General features: G+C 38.7%; 2 protein-coding genes across 19 annotated transcripts; both read left to right on the top strand.

Annotated features, from left to right (window-relative positions):
- Window positions 1–559: 559 nt before the first annotated feature.
- LOC149206080 (uncharacterized) lies at window positions 560–3,146 on the top strand. 11 transcript variants are annotated; one of them, XM_089395284.1, is made up of 5 exons: window positions 560–666; window positions 761–816; window positions 1,116–1,206; window positions 1,985–2,061; window positions 2,214–2,467. In XM_089395284.1, exons 2-5 carry the CDS (start codon window positions 772–774, stop codon window positions 2,232–2,234), a joined length of 234 nt encoding a protein of 77 aa, XP_089251410.1. In that variant the 5' UTR covers window positions 560–666; window positions 761–771; the 3' UTR covers window positions 2,235–2,467. The 11 variants fall into 11 exon arrangements, 8 of the variants coding, with proteins under 8 accessions (XP_089251410.1, XP_089251413.1, XP_089251408.1 ...); XM_089395287.1 differs by having other exon boundaries at window positions 563–666; window positions 1,119–1,206; XM_089395282.1 differs by lacking the exon at window positions 1,116–1,206 and having other exon boundaries at window positions 576–666.
- Window positions 3,147–3,153: 7 nt separating this feature from the next.
- On the top strand, window positions 3,154–8,973 carry LOC149206079 (vesicle-associated protein 2-1-like). 8 transcript variants are annotated; one of them, XM_089395294.1, is made up of 7 exons: window positions 3,154–3,807; window positions 3,958–4,275; window positions 5,127–5,208; window positions 5,394–5,444; window positions 6,113–6,194; window positions 7,293–7,425; window positions 8,676–8,973. In XM_089395294.1, exons 4-7 carry the CDS (start codon window positions 5,400–5,402, stop codon window positions 8,764–8,766), a joined length of 351 nt encoding a protein of 116 aa, XP_089251420.1. In that variant the 5' UTR covers window positions 3,154–3,807; window positions 3,958–4,275; window positions 5,127–5,208; window positions 5,394–5,399; the 3' UTR covers window positions 8,767–8,973. The 8 variants fall into 8 exon arrangements, with proteins under 8 accessions (XP_089251420.1, XP_089251419.1, XP_089251418.1 ...); XM_089395293.1 differs by having other exon boundaries at window positions 5,350–5,444; XM_089395292.1 differs by having other exon boundaries at window positions 5,341–5,444.
- Window positions 8,974–12,826: the final 3,853 nt, after the last annotated feature.

The raw sequence follows: 12,826 nt of genomic DNA, 5'->3' as shown, positions 1-12,826 counted from the left end.
TCGTAAATGTAAATGGCAAACATCAAGCACTATAGTGTTTTTTCATCTTATCTATCTAATACTATAAGATATATAATAATAATAAATCAACATTTCATTAATATACTAATAATAAATCAACACGTCATCAATCAGTAAATCATTGCAGGTTGCTTGCGAAATAGAATATTTTTTAAATCAACACTTCATTAATATAATAATAATAAATCAACACTTCATCAATGAGTAAATCATTGCATGTTCGTTGCGAAACAGAAACCCCATTATTTATGGAGCTCCAAACCTACTTCGTGTCCACCAACAACTGGTAAGCCTTTAGCCTCATCTCATCGTGTGTCTTGCGTGGATGCTACGGCCGACTGTGTTATAGAGCTCTACATTCGATTTTTTATCAACTCACCAACCATCTTATTCTAATTACGATTTTTTATCAACTCACCAACCATCTTATTAGTCCCTGCCATCTGGCATCCGGCAGGGACTATAGTAACCGTTCGGAGGGCAGTTAGCATTAATTTGCAAGGTTTTTTAGTGTTATTTGCAGTTATATTCTAAAGTTTGGAGTTCAGGTTCTGTTGGCCATCTTATTTGGCCTCTTCCCGAGGCGGAAGAGGCCGGACCATAGCTTAAACTCGTATTTACGCACAATCAAGTGGCCCTGACCGTGTGCGGTTTCCTTTTAATGCTAACATTAATTCCTTAATGTTTAATGTTAAGTGCGAATAGGCATACATATGAAGGTTTGCTTGTTGTTTTGCAGGTGTCGGCCGTATGCTCAAGGGTTGCATGGCGGGAGGTGTCCGCCTACCGGCTCAGGTAATTCCCCTAGTCATTCCAGGCCATTCCGCATGTAAAAGCCAGCATCAGTATATTAAGCCGTTGAAGCAGCAAAGGCACCATCTATAGCAGTTTCCCCAGTTCCATACGTTGCATACCCTCCATCTCTAGATCCAACACCAGTAGCTTCCCAGCAGTAGGGTCAGTAGCATAACCAGTGGTTTACCCATAAGCAGCCGTTGATGCAGTCGTTGATTCCGTAGTTGAAGTAGTTGAATAAACAACAGAAGCAAGAGTAGTTCTCAAATCAGGCTTGATGCCTTTGGCGACCTGTTTAGCAGTCGGGCACGCGGAGCGAAGGGGCGCAACGGCAGGTCGTGAGGCCCTCAAATGTCTGGTTCGCCTTCGAACCTGAATCCATGACAAACTGTAAGTTCTCAAATCCCCATTCCCTGCATATGTTGTATCGAATCCATGACAAACTGTAAGTTCTCAAATCCCCATTCCCTGCACAATAGAATTATCACATTGAATTTCAAATCGAAAAACCATAATCGAATCTTTAAGGCTCTGTTACATCCTACAATGTCACTCGACCTGCCCTGATCCATGGCTCCAACACCTTTCTAACCTGGGGATGCACTCCACCTGCATCGTGAAAAACAAAATGCGACCTAGGCCCAAATAATTTGGCATGATAAGCCATCCACTCCCTCATTCTCTGAGCACTCAGGTCACCATACAGGGAGGAACCACAGGAGAGATAATCATAGGGAGGAGCCTGGCTATAAACAGAGCCATTGTAGCTACCTTTTTCTTCCTCGAGAGCAACGATCCTCTCTGGTTTTCCAAAAAGACGTAGGGTGCGTCGTGTAGCTTCGATCTTCATTCATATTGAGCGGTTTATTGGCCACATCGCGGCTCTCTCTCCCTTGCAGAGGGCTTGCAGCCTTGCCCTTTATTAATCTTCCAGAAGACGAATTCTTGGGGATGCCTTCACATTCAAATCGTGGCTTTCCATAAACATGGAGAGGCTTGTGTAGGAGAAGACACTTTACGTTGCTAACATGTGGCCACGTTTCTTTGCGCATGCAACATTTGGCAGCCTGTCGTATTCATTTTTCTAACCGGCATATTCACTTTACTAATAATTTTAATGAACTTCAATTTATGTTTAAATATAATAACAACTACTTTGGTGAGACAGTTTCAAGGAATGCCCTTAGCTGGACAACATTCCTTCTTGCCTGTTGTTGGAGCCTCCACCAGAACCACTATACCAGGGTAATATGCTTGTCAATGCTGATGTTAAGTTGTGATTTTAGTTTAAGGTTTGTAAATATGTTATCTTACTCTCTGTATGGTTCATGCAGAATGCCAATTATCTTTAGCTTCATTGTGGATTGACAAATCTGTGGGCATTTTTGGTTTTGAAGGGCTGTTGCCAGTGTTTCTGAAAAGCCAGCAGGCGCACAGCTGACAATTTTCTATTCTGGCTCAGTGAATGTTTATGATGTTCAATCTCGTGGGAGAAGGGCAGCGAGCTCGTGATCAGATTAGATTAGTTTAGTGTCTTGGCTGCTCTGTCTCTGTCTGATTGAACATTATGGTGACCATGTCAAGAAGACCTTGCCAACTGCATTTGCATTTCTATAAAGCCAACTGAAGTGAAGGGTTTCGATTTGCATAATTAGTGTGAACAGTGAGAGCAGGGGAGGGTGAGCAGGGTGTGGCATGCAGTCTCCAGAGCTGGCAAGTGAAGCCCTCAGACATGCGGCACAGCATAATGGGGATAGGCCTAGTCCAAGCCCTGATAGGGATAGGGGCAGGGGAAGGGGCTGGGGAGGGCAATACGGGGTTGGAAGAGCACATGCTTACTATTCTTCTTCTGCTTCATTATACAAGCTCAGGAGATTTAATACGCTCATTCTTGTCGTGCGTATTGTATCATTGTGTTTCTCCCTGGCAGCCTCCATATTCATGGCACTGAACATCCACAAATTCGGGAATGATACTTCTTCTAACAAGGCGAGGTGGTACGATTATGGTGCTTTCAGGTAAGTTTCCCCATTTCATTTCACTGTGATACCTTTCGTTTTGATGCCAGTTTTCTCCATGGTTCTTGTTTAGTTTAGTTTATATGGCATATGGTAATGGCCATTTTTGATTTTTTATATCTTTTCCAAGTCCTTGGAGAAACAAACCCAAAATGACACAGGACAGGACTTGCAGCAATTATAGCCAACTTATCAAAACTCCATCTGTCAAAGAAGTATCAGAGAATTCAGTACACGAGTGATTATGCAGCTGAAGTTTGAGAAAATTATCTTTGGTGCAATTATCCCCATTTGTTTGTTAGCAAGGTGCAATGTACAGTTTAATATGACTATTGGGGACATTGGTCTTTTATGGACTTAATTTCTTGTTAAATATGCATCTTAGCAACAATGGAATATGGTGAGATTTGGAATTCTATACAATGATGGATATGGGATTTGACTTTACAATAATTTATATACAGAGAATTGTGTTGGCAAGATATTCTGTTTTGTTTTATTTCATCTTCTGTTTACAGTGTGCACTGAAATTTAAGAATACTTGTGTTCCATCAGTACCAAAATAATAGTAGGCTACCTATAGTCAAATATGTACTCTTTTAACAAAATTTCATTGATTGTACTTTAAGCTATCCCTTGATTTCAATTTTCCTTGGAATGGTCTGTACCATACCATCAGAAAACTACCCTTGGGCATAAGGATCAAAGATTCAGATGTGTTTGACTAGATAGACAGTGCGTATCTGTTCTCCACAGGCCTTAGACATGTAAAATAATCATTTATTTTGCTGCAAAAGGGTTGGAATCTTCCACGTAGATCCACTTTATGTTTGGATCAAAACTTCCTGACTCAGAAGTTTAATTTTATGTTGACATTTTAAAGTCCCCTCTCAGATTATTCTCTTGTGCACTCATGTTTGAGAGTTTCTCACGGATTTGGGAGGATGCCATGTGTTTGCAGGTTTAATGCTTGGTAAGTTCATCATTATAAAGCTCGCCACTTTTCCATTCTCACCTCCCCGTTTTTCTTTTTAGCCCTTTCATTTCGTTGTTTGCAAAGTTGTATCTTCATCGACTCTTTTCGCTGTGTACTTTGACTCACTTGTAAATTTTCTCTTTGCAGATTTCTCCCTCGTACATAGCTGAGTTTGCAAATATTGTGCTGGTCTATGATGATATTTTCCCTGTTGCAGAAAGTGCACTGGGATGAGCAGAAAGTTAATACCGAGCTGAAAAACTATATCACAAGCGCTTTTCAACATCTCAAGGAAATGTCCTTCCTCTGTAATGAACACAAAGGTGCTGAGATCGAAGCTATACATGGCAATGGCACACAAAGATGAAGGCAAGCTCCTAAAGCTGCTTCTAACATTGCTAACTTCTCCTAAAGTCAGGAAGAGTATTGCCTGAGAAGAGTAGGCTGGCTACATCCTCTCTTAAGGTATTCAACAATTTCCAGTTAGGAAGGAGCAATCGCTGTTACTCTTTATTGCCTAGATTACACCTCGGAGAGTGCATTCTAAAGCTCTTAATTTCTATAGCACAAGATGCAGTTAAGCAAGGTAGTAGAAGCATGAGTTAATCAAAAGTAGAGAAACTAAGTCACATCCTTGATAGAATCCAGTGTGGAGCTGTAAGCGAGGTAGTGAAAATGAAAGAAATTAGTCCAGCTTAATTTTAATGTAGCTATACTTTATCTTTGACCAAATTGGGTGCAAAAGTTGCTATATAATCTATACCATGGTGAAAAGAATTTAATGTGAAGCTACACATTAATAATAATTTGCACTACTGTTCAAAGTTATTGTAGGCATGTCTGGTTAGTGAATGGCAAATTTGTAGTATGTCAGCTCTCTGGCTTGAGTTTCTATTTTTTTCACTGTAACTGGCTGCTTTTATATTAGGAAAAGCTGCAGCCAAACCAGACAACAATCTGAAACACATAATTTAACAGCCAGATATCTTCTATTTCTGACCTTCTAGTTCTAGCCTTTAAAGCTCTGGCAGGTGTACTGTCTTACATATTGAAATAGTAAAAAAAAACTGTTAGACAAAACATACCAAATACAGTAAAAACATAGGAATCATAACTTTAAATGACTTCGATGTCGCATTTAAGGTAGCCATATTTCCTTTTGTTTTTCTTTTGTAAATATTCTGCTCATTTCTCTAATTTCAATTTCCATCGAGGTATTACAGTTCTGCACACATGAAAGGCATCGATGTCTAGGTATTTCAGAGACTTGTTTTAACAAGATGACCAGAGGTTATTGCTGCATTCTATTTTGACAGGTGAAAACTACATCTCCAAAGAAGTACTGTGTACGACCCAATACAGGTGTCATCCCACCTCAGTCTACATGTGATGTGACAGGTTTGAAGCTTCTTATTTTAAAGCTTAATCGATTAATATTTCTTGCTTGAATATGATAAATTAAAGAGCTTGTTTAATGTGAGCTTGATTGTCCTCTCATTGGTTTTGTTTTATTTGTAATCACCATGCAAGCGCAAAAAGAGATACCGCCTGATATGCAATGTAAGGACAAATTTCTTGTGCAGAGTGTTATGGTCCCTGCTGGGACGACTGCTAAAGATATTACTCCAGATATGGTGAGTTCACACTAAAAACTATTTTCCCTGAAGCTTAGTGCTCATTGCAAGGGATTCTCTCAGTTGAAACAATTTTTTGGAGGAACACAAATTCAGGGTGGTGTATGTAGACAATCGGAGTCAGAGTGTTTCCATCGGAGTCAGAGTGTTTCCTCAGTGGCTGTATTTGTTTTCATGTGGTTTCTGGTTTGTTTAGGGCTGCTTTTAACTTCTTATAAGGGTGCTACTTTTAGCATGTTGTATTTTTGAGGTCAATGTTGTTACTGAGAAAGCATTTTTTTCACTGTAACTGGTTGCTTTTATATTAGAATGAAACACATAATTTAACAGCCAGATATCCTCTATTTCTGACCTTCTAGTTCTAGCCTTTAAAGCTCTGGCAGGTGTACTGTCTTACATATTGAAATAGTAAAAAAAAACTGTTAGACAAAACATACCAAATACAGTAAAAACATAGGAATCATAACTTTAAATGACTTCGATGTTGCATTTAAGGTAGCCATATTTCCTTTTGTTTTTCTTTTGTAAATATTCTGCTCATTTCTCTAATTTCAATTTCCATCGAGGTATTACAGTTCTGCACACATGAAAGACATCGATGTCTAGGTATTTCAAAGACTTGTTTTAACAAGATGACCAGAGGTTATTGCTGCATTCTATTTTGACAGGTGAAAACTACATCTCCAAAGAAGTACTGTGTACGACCCAATACAGGTGTCATCCCACCTCAGTCTACATGTGATGTGACAGGTTTGAAGCTTCTTATTTTAAAGCTTAATCGATTAATATTTCTTGCTTGAATATGATAAATTAAAGAGCTTGTTTAATGTGAGCTTGATTGTCCTCTCATTGGTTTTGTTTTATTTGTAATCACCATGCAAGCGCAAAAAGAGATACCGCCTGATATGCAATGTAAGGACAAATTTCTTGTGTAGAGTGTTATGGTCCCTGCTGGGACGACTGCTAAAGATATTACTCCAGATATGGTGAGTTCACACTAAAAACTATTTTCCTTGAAGCTTAGTGCTCATTGCAAGGGATTCTCTCAGTTGAAACAATTTTTTGGAGGAACACAAATTCAGGGTGGTGTATGTAGACAATCAGAGTCAGAGTGTTTCCTCAGTGGCTGTATTTGTTTTCATGTGGTTTCTGGTTTGTTTAGGGCTGCTTTTAACTTCTTATAAGGGTGCTACTTTTAGCATGTTGTATTTTTTAGGTCAATGTTGTTACTGAGAAAGCATTTTTTTCACTGTAACTGGTTGCTTTTATATTAGAATGAAACACATAATTTAACAGCCAGATATCCTCTATTTCTGACCTTCTAGTTCTAGCCTTTAAAGCTCTGGCAGGTGTACTGTCTTACATATTGAAATAGTAAAAAAAAACTGTTAGACAAAACATACCAAATACAGTAAAAACATAGGAATCATAACTTTAAATGACTTCGATGTTGCATTTAAGGTAGCCATATTTCCTTTTGTTTTTCTTTTGTAAATATTCTGCTCATTTCTCTAATTTCAATTTCCATCGAGGTATTACAGTTCTGCACACATGAAAGGCATCGATGTCTAGGTATTTCAGAGACTTGTTTTAACAAGATGACCAGAGGTTATTGCTGCATTCTATTTTGACAGGTGAAAACTACATCTCCAAAGAAGTACTGTGTACGACCCAATACAGGTGTCATCCCACCTCAGTCTACATGTGATGTGAAAGGTTTGAAGCTTCTTATTTTAAAGCTTAATCGATTAATATTTCTTGCTTGAATATGATAAATTAAAGAGCTTGTTTAATGTGAGCTTGATTGTCCTCTCATTGGTTTTGTTTTATTTGTAATCACCATGCAAGCGCAAAAAGAGATACCGCCTGATATGCAATGTAAGGACAAACTATTTTCCCTGAAGCTTAGTGCTCATTGCAAGGGATTCTCTCAGTTGAAACAATTTTTTGTGTCATCCAGTTCAACAAGGAATCTGACAAGGTATATGAGGAACACAAATTCAGGGTGGTGTATGTAGACAATCGGAGTCAAATACTATTATCATGATTGTACTTGATTAAATAATCTTGAAGCTACCCTGCTTCTCAACTTGCTAAGAAAACTGCAATATACTCTACTTCAGCTCATCATAGGGTCCGGTTTCATCTTAGTAGTACCATTGCTTATCGCTTATTGTATCGTAGCTTGTCTTATGCTATCTCTTATTCGCTTGGTAAGAAGTTACATGTTGAAAGTTGTTGCACAAGCATTGTGTCTTTTCCAGCTTTACATTGTTTTTGCACATGCAGTTAAATTGATTTGTGTTACTTTTATTATCCCTTGATGTCAACAGGGGTTGCCTATTCAAAGCATTTTAGTTTTCTTTCCCAGAGTAATAGCTTCCAGTATAGAGTAAGCAACAAGGACATGAAACCTGTTGCTTGATGAGTATACTAGCTATAAGCATATTGAACTAAACCCATTGAATACACCAATCTCTAGTCATAAGTTTATTTAATCTACCGCCACAGACTCAAAGGGGCACCTAATTTCGCATTTACTACTGCCGCCACATCCATCATTCCATATGCCATTTGCTCCCCATGTCAGATCGATATGCCCATCATTAAATACTGATCATATTTAATCTACTGCCACAGACTCAAAGGGGCACCTAATTTCGCATTTACTACTGCCGCCACATCCATCATTCCATATGCCATTTGCACCCCATGTCAGATCGATATGCCCATCATTAAATACTGGCCTGATCCAATCTGATCTTCAAGATTATTTCTGCACCTAGATATTGACATAGATCTCCTGTCGCACCCAATCTACCACTAAGATTGCCCGATGTCAGATACATCACTTCTGCCGCCAAATACATCATTCCATATGCCATTCGCTCCCCATGTCTTATCGACCACTTAATTGCACCTCAAGTATTTTAGCTCCATTCACACTTAAAACCACCTTACAAACACGTTGAACTTTTGTATAAATTGGCCTCCTCTGCACCTGGATATTCACATACACCTCCCCGCTTCACATAACATGGAATCCATTAGCATAAGCCAACTTACTGAACTCACAGCATTGTTTCTCTTAGCACTTATTCTCATGACTCTTCTGATTATTGACATCGTAAAAGTCGAAAGACAAAGAAAAAGGAAACCAAAAAAAAATTAACATCTCTTTTGCATTATCTTACGCATTGTCTTATTTCCCCGCTTCTTTCTCTGTTACAGGTGTACAACGGATGCTTCAAATATGCATTTGGGTCCGCCATCACCGTCTCTGCTCGACTGCAGACAACATGTATCTCTCGGCCTACAGTGAATGTCCGTGTCTTAATAACTTCATAAGTTAGATAAGAACTTGAATCAGTTCGACTGCAATGCGAAATAGTTTTGTCATTAAGGCTTTGCCTACCTTTTGCTCTTAGCTATTTTTATTAAGCCGTGTTGTGAATTAATCTGAAAAACAAAGGAAAGCAACTCGATGCAGCAAAAATCAATGTCAGTTTGCTATCTCTGATTTCAACCATGCTTTTGTTAATGGGTGACATTGGGTTATTTATTGCCTCTCGATTGTTGTTTCTCATTGGCTTTGGGTTATGATCTAATTGTGAAATGTTAGCAAGTTTAAATTAAAACTTCTGGTATACAGAAGCTGCATTTTGCTCTTAGCTCTTGCTACCACTTCTTAAAAATCGAAGCCTACGACAGCCCATTACATTATGTTCTTCAAATAAGGCAGAGACATGCTTGCTTCAGTCTCAGTTCCTTCCAATACTGTAAAAGTCGTAAGATGGAATGGCAATGTTCGTGGATGACCATCTGAAAGCATAAGTGTCAGGTTCCTGTAATTGAGTCCTCTGGCTATTAACACGTATGTTGTACCCACGGAAACGTGGCATACCAAATGGTTCCTTCGAAGCGCCTGCCTCTTCCTCGTGAAATTGTTGCCCCCGGTCCCCCGAATCGATGTTGAACCTTTTATCGAAAATGATCTTGTTTCTGGAAATAAGTCAAATTAATTAAAAAATACTGCTTTGTTGCTTTGTTTCATTGCCGTATGAATGGCTTAGTGTGGTTTAAATGTAATATTTCAAGTTTGCTTTATTTCAGTTGTAGTTTAGACTTTCAAGCGCTTCACTTTCGGATGCACAGTGATTTGAACCTGCAGGAAAGGAAAAAAAACCGGACGGCTGTCAACGTCCTAATGATTACAGCATAAGCTGACTAAAGCGTAGAAAAACACTGAAATCAGAGGCAGCAACGAGATTACAGTTTTTGTTAGTTTCTCAGTCCCAGAGCGTGAAAGGTTCATGTTCGTCCAAACTGCAAAACCTATGCTACCTATGCTACCTATGCTAACTATGCTAATTATGGTACTTATGCTACCTATCCCTTATGCTATGTAGCTGGCTGGCTTTGTAGCTTTCAGATCCAGTGCAGCTACTGTCAGGCAGGCTATGGTACTTATGCTACCTATCCCTTATGCGTTCTAGCTTTCAGATCCAGTGCAGCTACTATCAGGCAGGCTCAACTTCACGCAGGGACTCGCTGCGTCGCAACTTCACTTGTTCTAATTAGCGTCCATCAACAATTACGTTGATGTCATTTGAAATTTAAAATTTAGATCAGCATACATGCATCTTTCTTAAATAAAGCTTAGAGGATCTAATTTCTTCACCTGTAAAGCATCCATCACATTCTCCCACGACAAACGCTATTGGGGTTTTTAACAGACTCTAACTTTGGTTGGTTAATTCGTCTCGGGTTAAGTGAAACAAGCCAGTGATCGTGTCCTGGATAGTGGATTTTGTCGGTACTTTGGGAATTAAAAAGAGATTAGCACTGGTTGTGTTGGAGATTAATTATGATCGCTTATCAATTCATCGACAATTTACCACCACCCCAGCACTGCACACTGCCTCATCGATCACAACCTCATCTTCTTGATATTATAAGAGATATCACTGCCATGACCCTTCCAAGCTGAAGAGGTAATTAACTGACTTAGTTTCTTGTATAAATTGAGATGAGGCATATGATAAAAACTCAATATTCTATTAATTAAGTGGCTCTCCAGGTGAGATACAATGGAGAGTGCCTAAGCACTTCACACAATACACATCGATATTCAATCATGAGAACCTAATACATATAGGCTTTCACACTAAAAGTGTGGTTTCAACCACTCCCTACGTAGTAGAATCTTAGACCTAATCTTAGAGTCTCAATCCTATCCTTAAAACAACTAAGTTTAACTTTCTCCATTAATTCTAACACTCCCCCTTAATGGAGAAAGGGTACTAAAAAAATAACATATCCATGGTGGCCTAGTCTCAACTAGGCTTACAATAGTACATAAAAACTTGGTAACAAAGTTTTCATTTTAGTTTTCTTTCTTGAGAGTCCATGCTTGTTCATTCCTAGGCGAGGCTTCATCTTTACTTTCCTTGCCATGAGGTAGTGATAGATTTTCAACTCCTTTCTGAGTTTTCTTCCCCAAAGACGAAATGCTTGAACTCTTATCCTCCTCGATCTTGATTGTAGGCTGGTAATTGATAATACTTTAGAATGTACAAGCTTGGTAGGAGAATTTTTCCTCTCACTACTTCCAATGTCAAACAACTAAATGTCAGTCATGTTATCTTCAACATTCATGAGATCATGATAATTTGAATTCTTTCCAGCTTTGTCTTCTTCTGCCAAGTCTTTGCAATCAACTTCATGTGGCTCATCCAATTGATCTTCAACAATATGTTCCTCTTTACTTCCTTCCTCAAGAACAACTAATGGGTCTTCTTGATCTTCAACCATATGTTCCTCTTTACATCCTTCCTGAAAAACAATTCGTGAGTCTTCAATCTCACGTTGTTGCAGAACATATAGTATATCTTGATAATCGTGGTCATCAATAAAACCGCTAAGCCTCATGAAAAAAATATCATCAGGGTCAAACTTATCTAAAAGTGCAGCCATATTGGAAAAGTCCATCTTATCTCGCTTCGACATTTCTTTCTGACTCCACTCGGTCCTCTCAAGAATTCCAACAACCTCATTACCACGTAGGCGGGAAACTTCTCCCTTTGGCAGCTCTTCAACTGTAGAACCTTGGGGTGCACGTTGTTTCTATTCCAATTCAACGGGATATTTCTATTCCAATTTAATGGATCAATTTGCAGGAACAAGCAATAGCTCAAACGAGCTGCTGCTCCATGCTCTCTGTTGGTCACTTTAATTGTTTAATAATAAAACAGTCGAGTGCCACATTAATTATCAATCCGGGAAAGCCTGATTATTTCAAAGGTGACTACGTATTGTATGTACTCAATCTTAATGGTATTAAAAGCTGTAGTATAAACAGTCTGCTATCTTATGAAATCCATACTCTGTGTTACAGCAGTTATAGTAGTTACAACCTATTGCAGAAAATGAAATAAGAACAAATATCTTAAAAGAAACAAGTCTGCAAAAGGAAGTGATGGTTGTCCTGCAACAAAGGATCAGGACCCTATCCTCAGAGTAAGGACTTTCAGCACCTGCCTCTGTTGGCCAGTTCACACATACACTCTGTGAATCCTAATCACCGGTGAAGTTTTCATATACAACAGTAATCAGCTAAAAGGAAAACAGAGTTTAGCAAAATTAAATATCAGTAGAAGCAGTAACTGTAATGTAAATAGAAATCACACACACACACCACACAATAGAAAGAAGATGGGTGAATCTTGTGATGAAGGTCGGCCCTGTCCTTCTCACAAGATTCCCTAGAACACAGGAATTAAAATAAAATACTCAGAACAGAATTGTATTCATCCGCCAATAAACCATATTACAAAAAGAGATTCAGTCTCATCCCTTCACTATTAGTTCTGTGTTACCAGTTGTTACCCCCCCTTTTCTAATGTAGATGTCTCCTCTTTATAGAGGAGACATCTATTACAACAGATTTCCATACATTCAGTTTCAACCCTTTTGTGCCAAAAATAAGGAAGCCAGTTTTCGATAACAAAATATTGTTACAGCCATGAAGATCATGACCAATATAGTAATCGGTCAGACTCTTTTGCCGATGCAGATTTGTTACACAAATCCCAACTGTTCCTCAAAATGTGCATGCTGTTCTTGCTGTTTCAGCTTCACTGTTTGAGCTGTTTCCGCTGTTTCAGCAACGACAGAATGTGATCCTGCCAGTTAGGCAGTTTCAGCAATTAGTCAACACTTTAATCATCTTCAGGAAATAATTATAAAGATAGCATGATTACATGTTAAATAATTAAACATGTAGTAATGAGGAAAGTTATTCTTGTACCTTTTGGAGTGATTAAGCCAAAACACCTAGCAAAGGCTTTCACTTAAGGGTTGAAGAGGGTAATACAATGGCA

The sequence above is a fragment of the Pinus tabuliformis genome, chromosome 1_2, assembly GCF_031772625.1.
Source record: "Pinus tabuliformis cultivar Carrire ecotype Pingquan chromosome 1_2, CPIR1, whole genome shotgun sequence".
Lineage (NCBI taxonomy): Eukaryota > Viridiplantae > Streptophyta > Pinopsida > Pinales > Pinaceae > Pinus > Pinus tabuliformis.
This window is presented reverse-complemented; position numbering and strand designations above follow the sequence as displayed.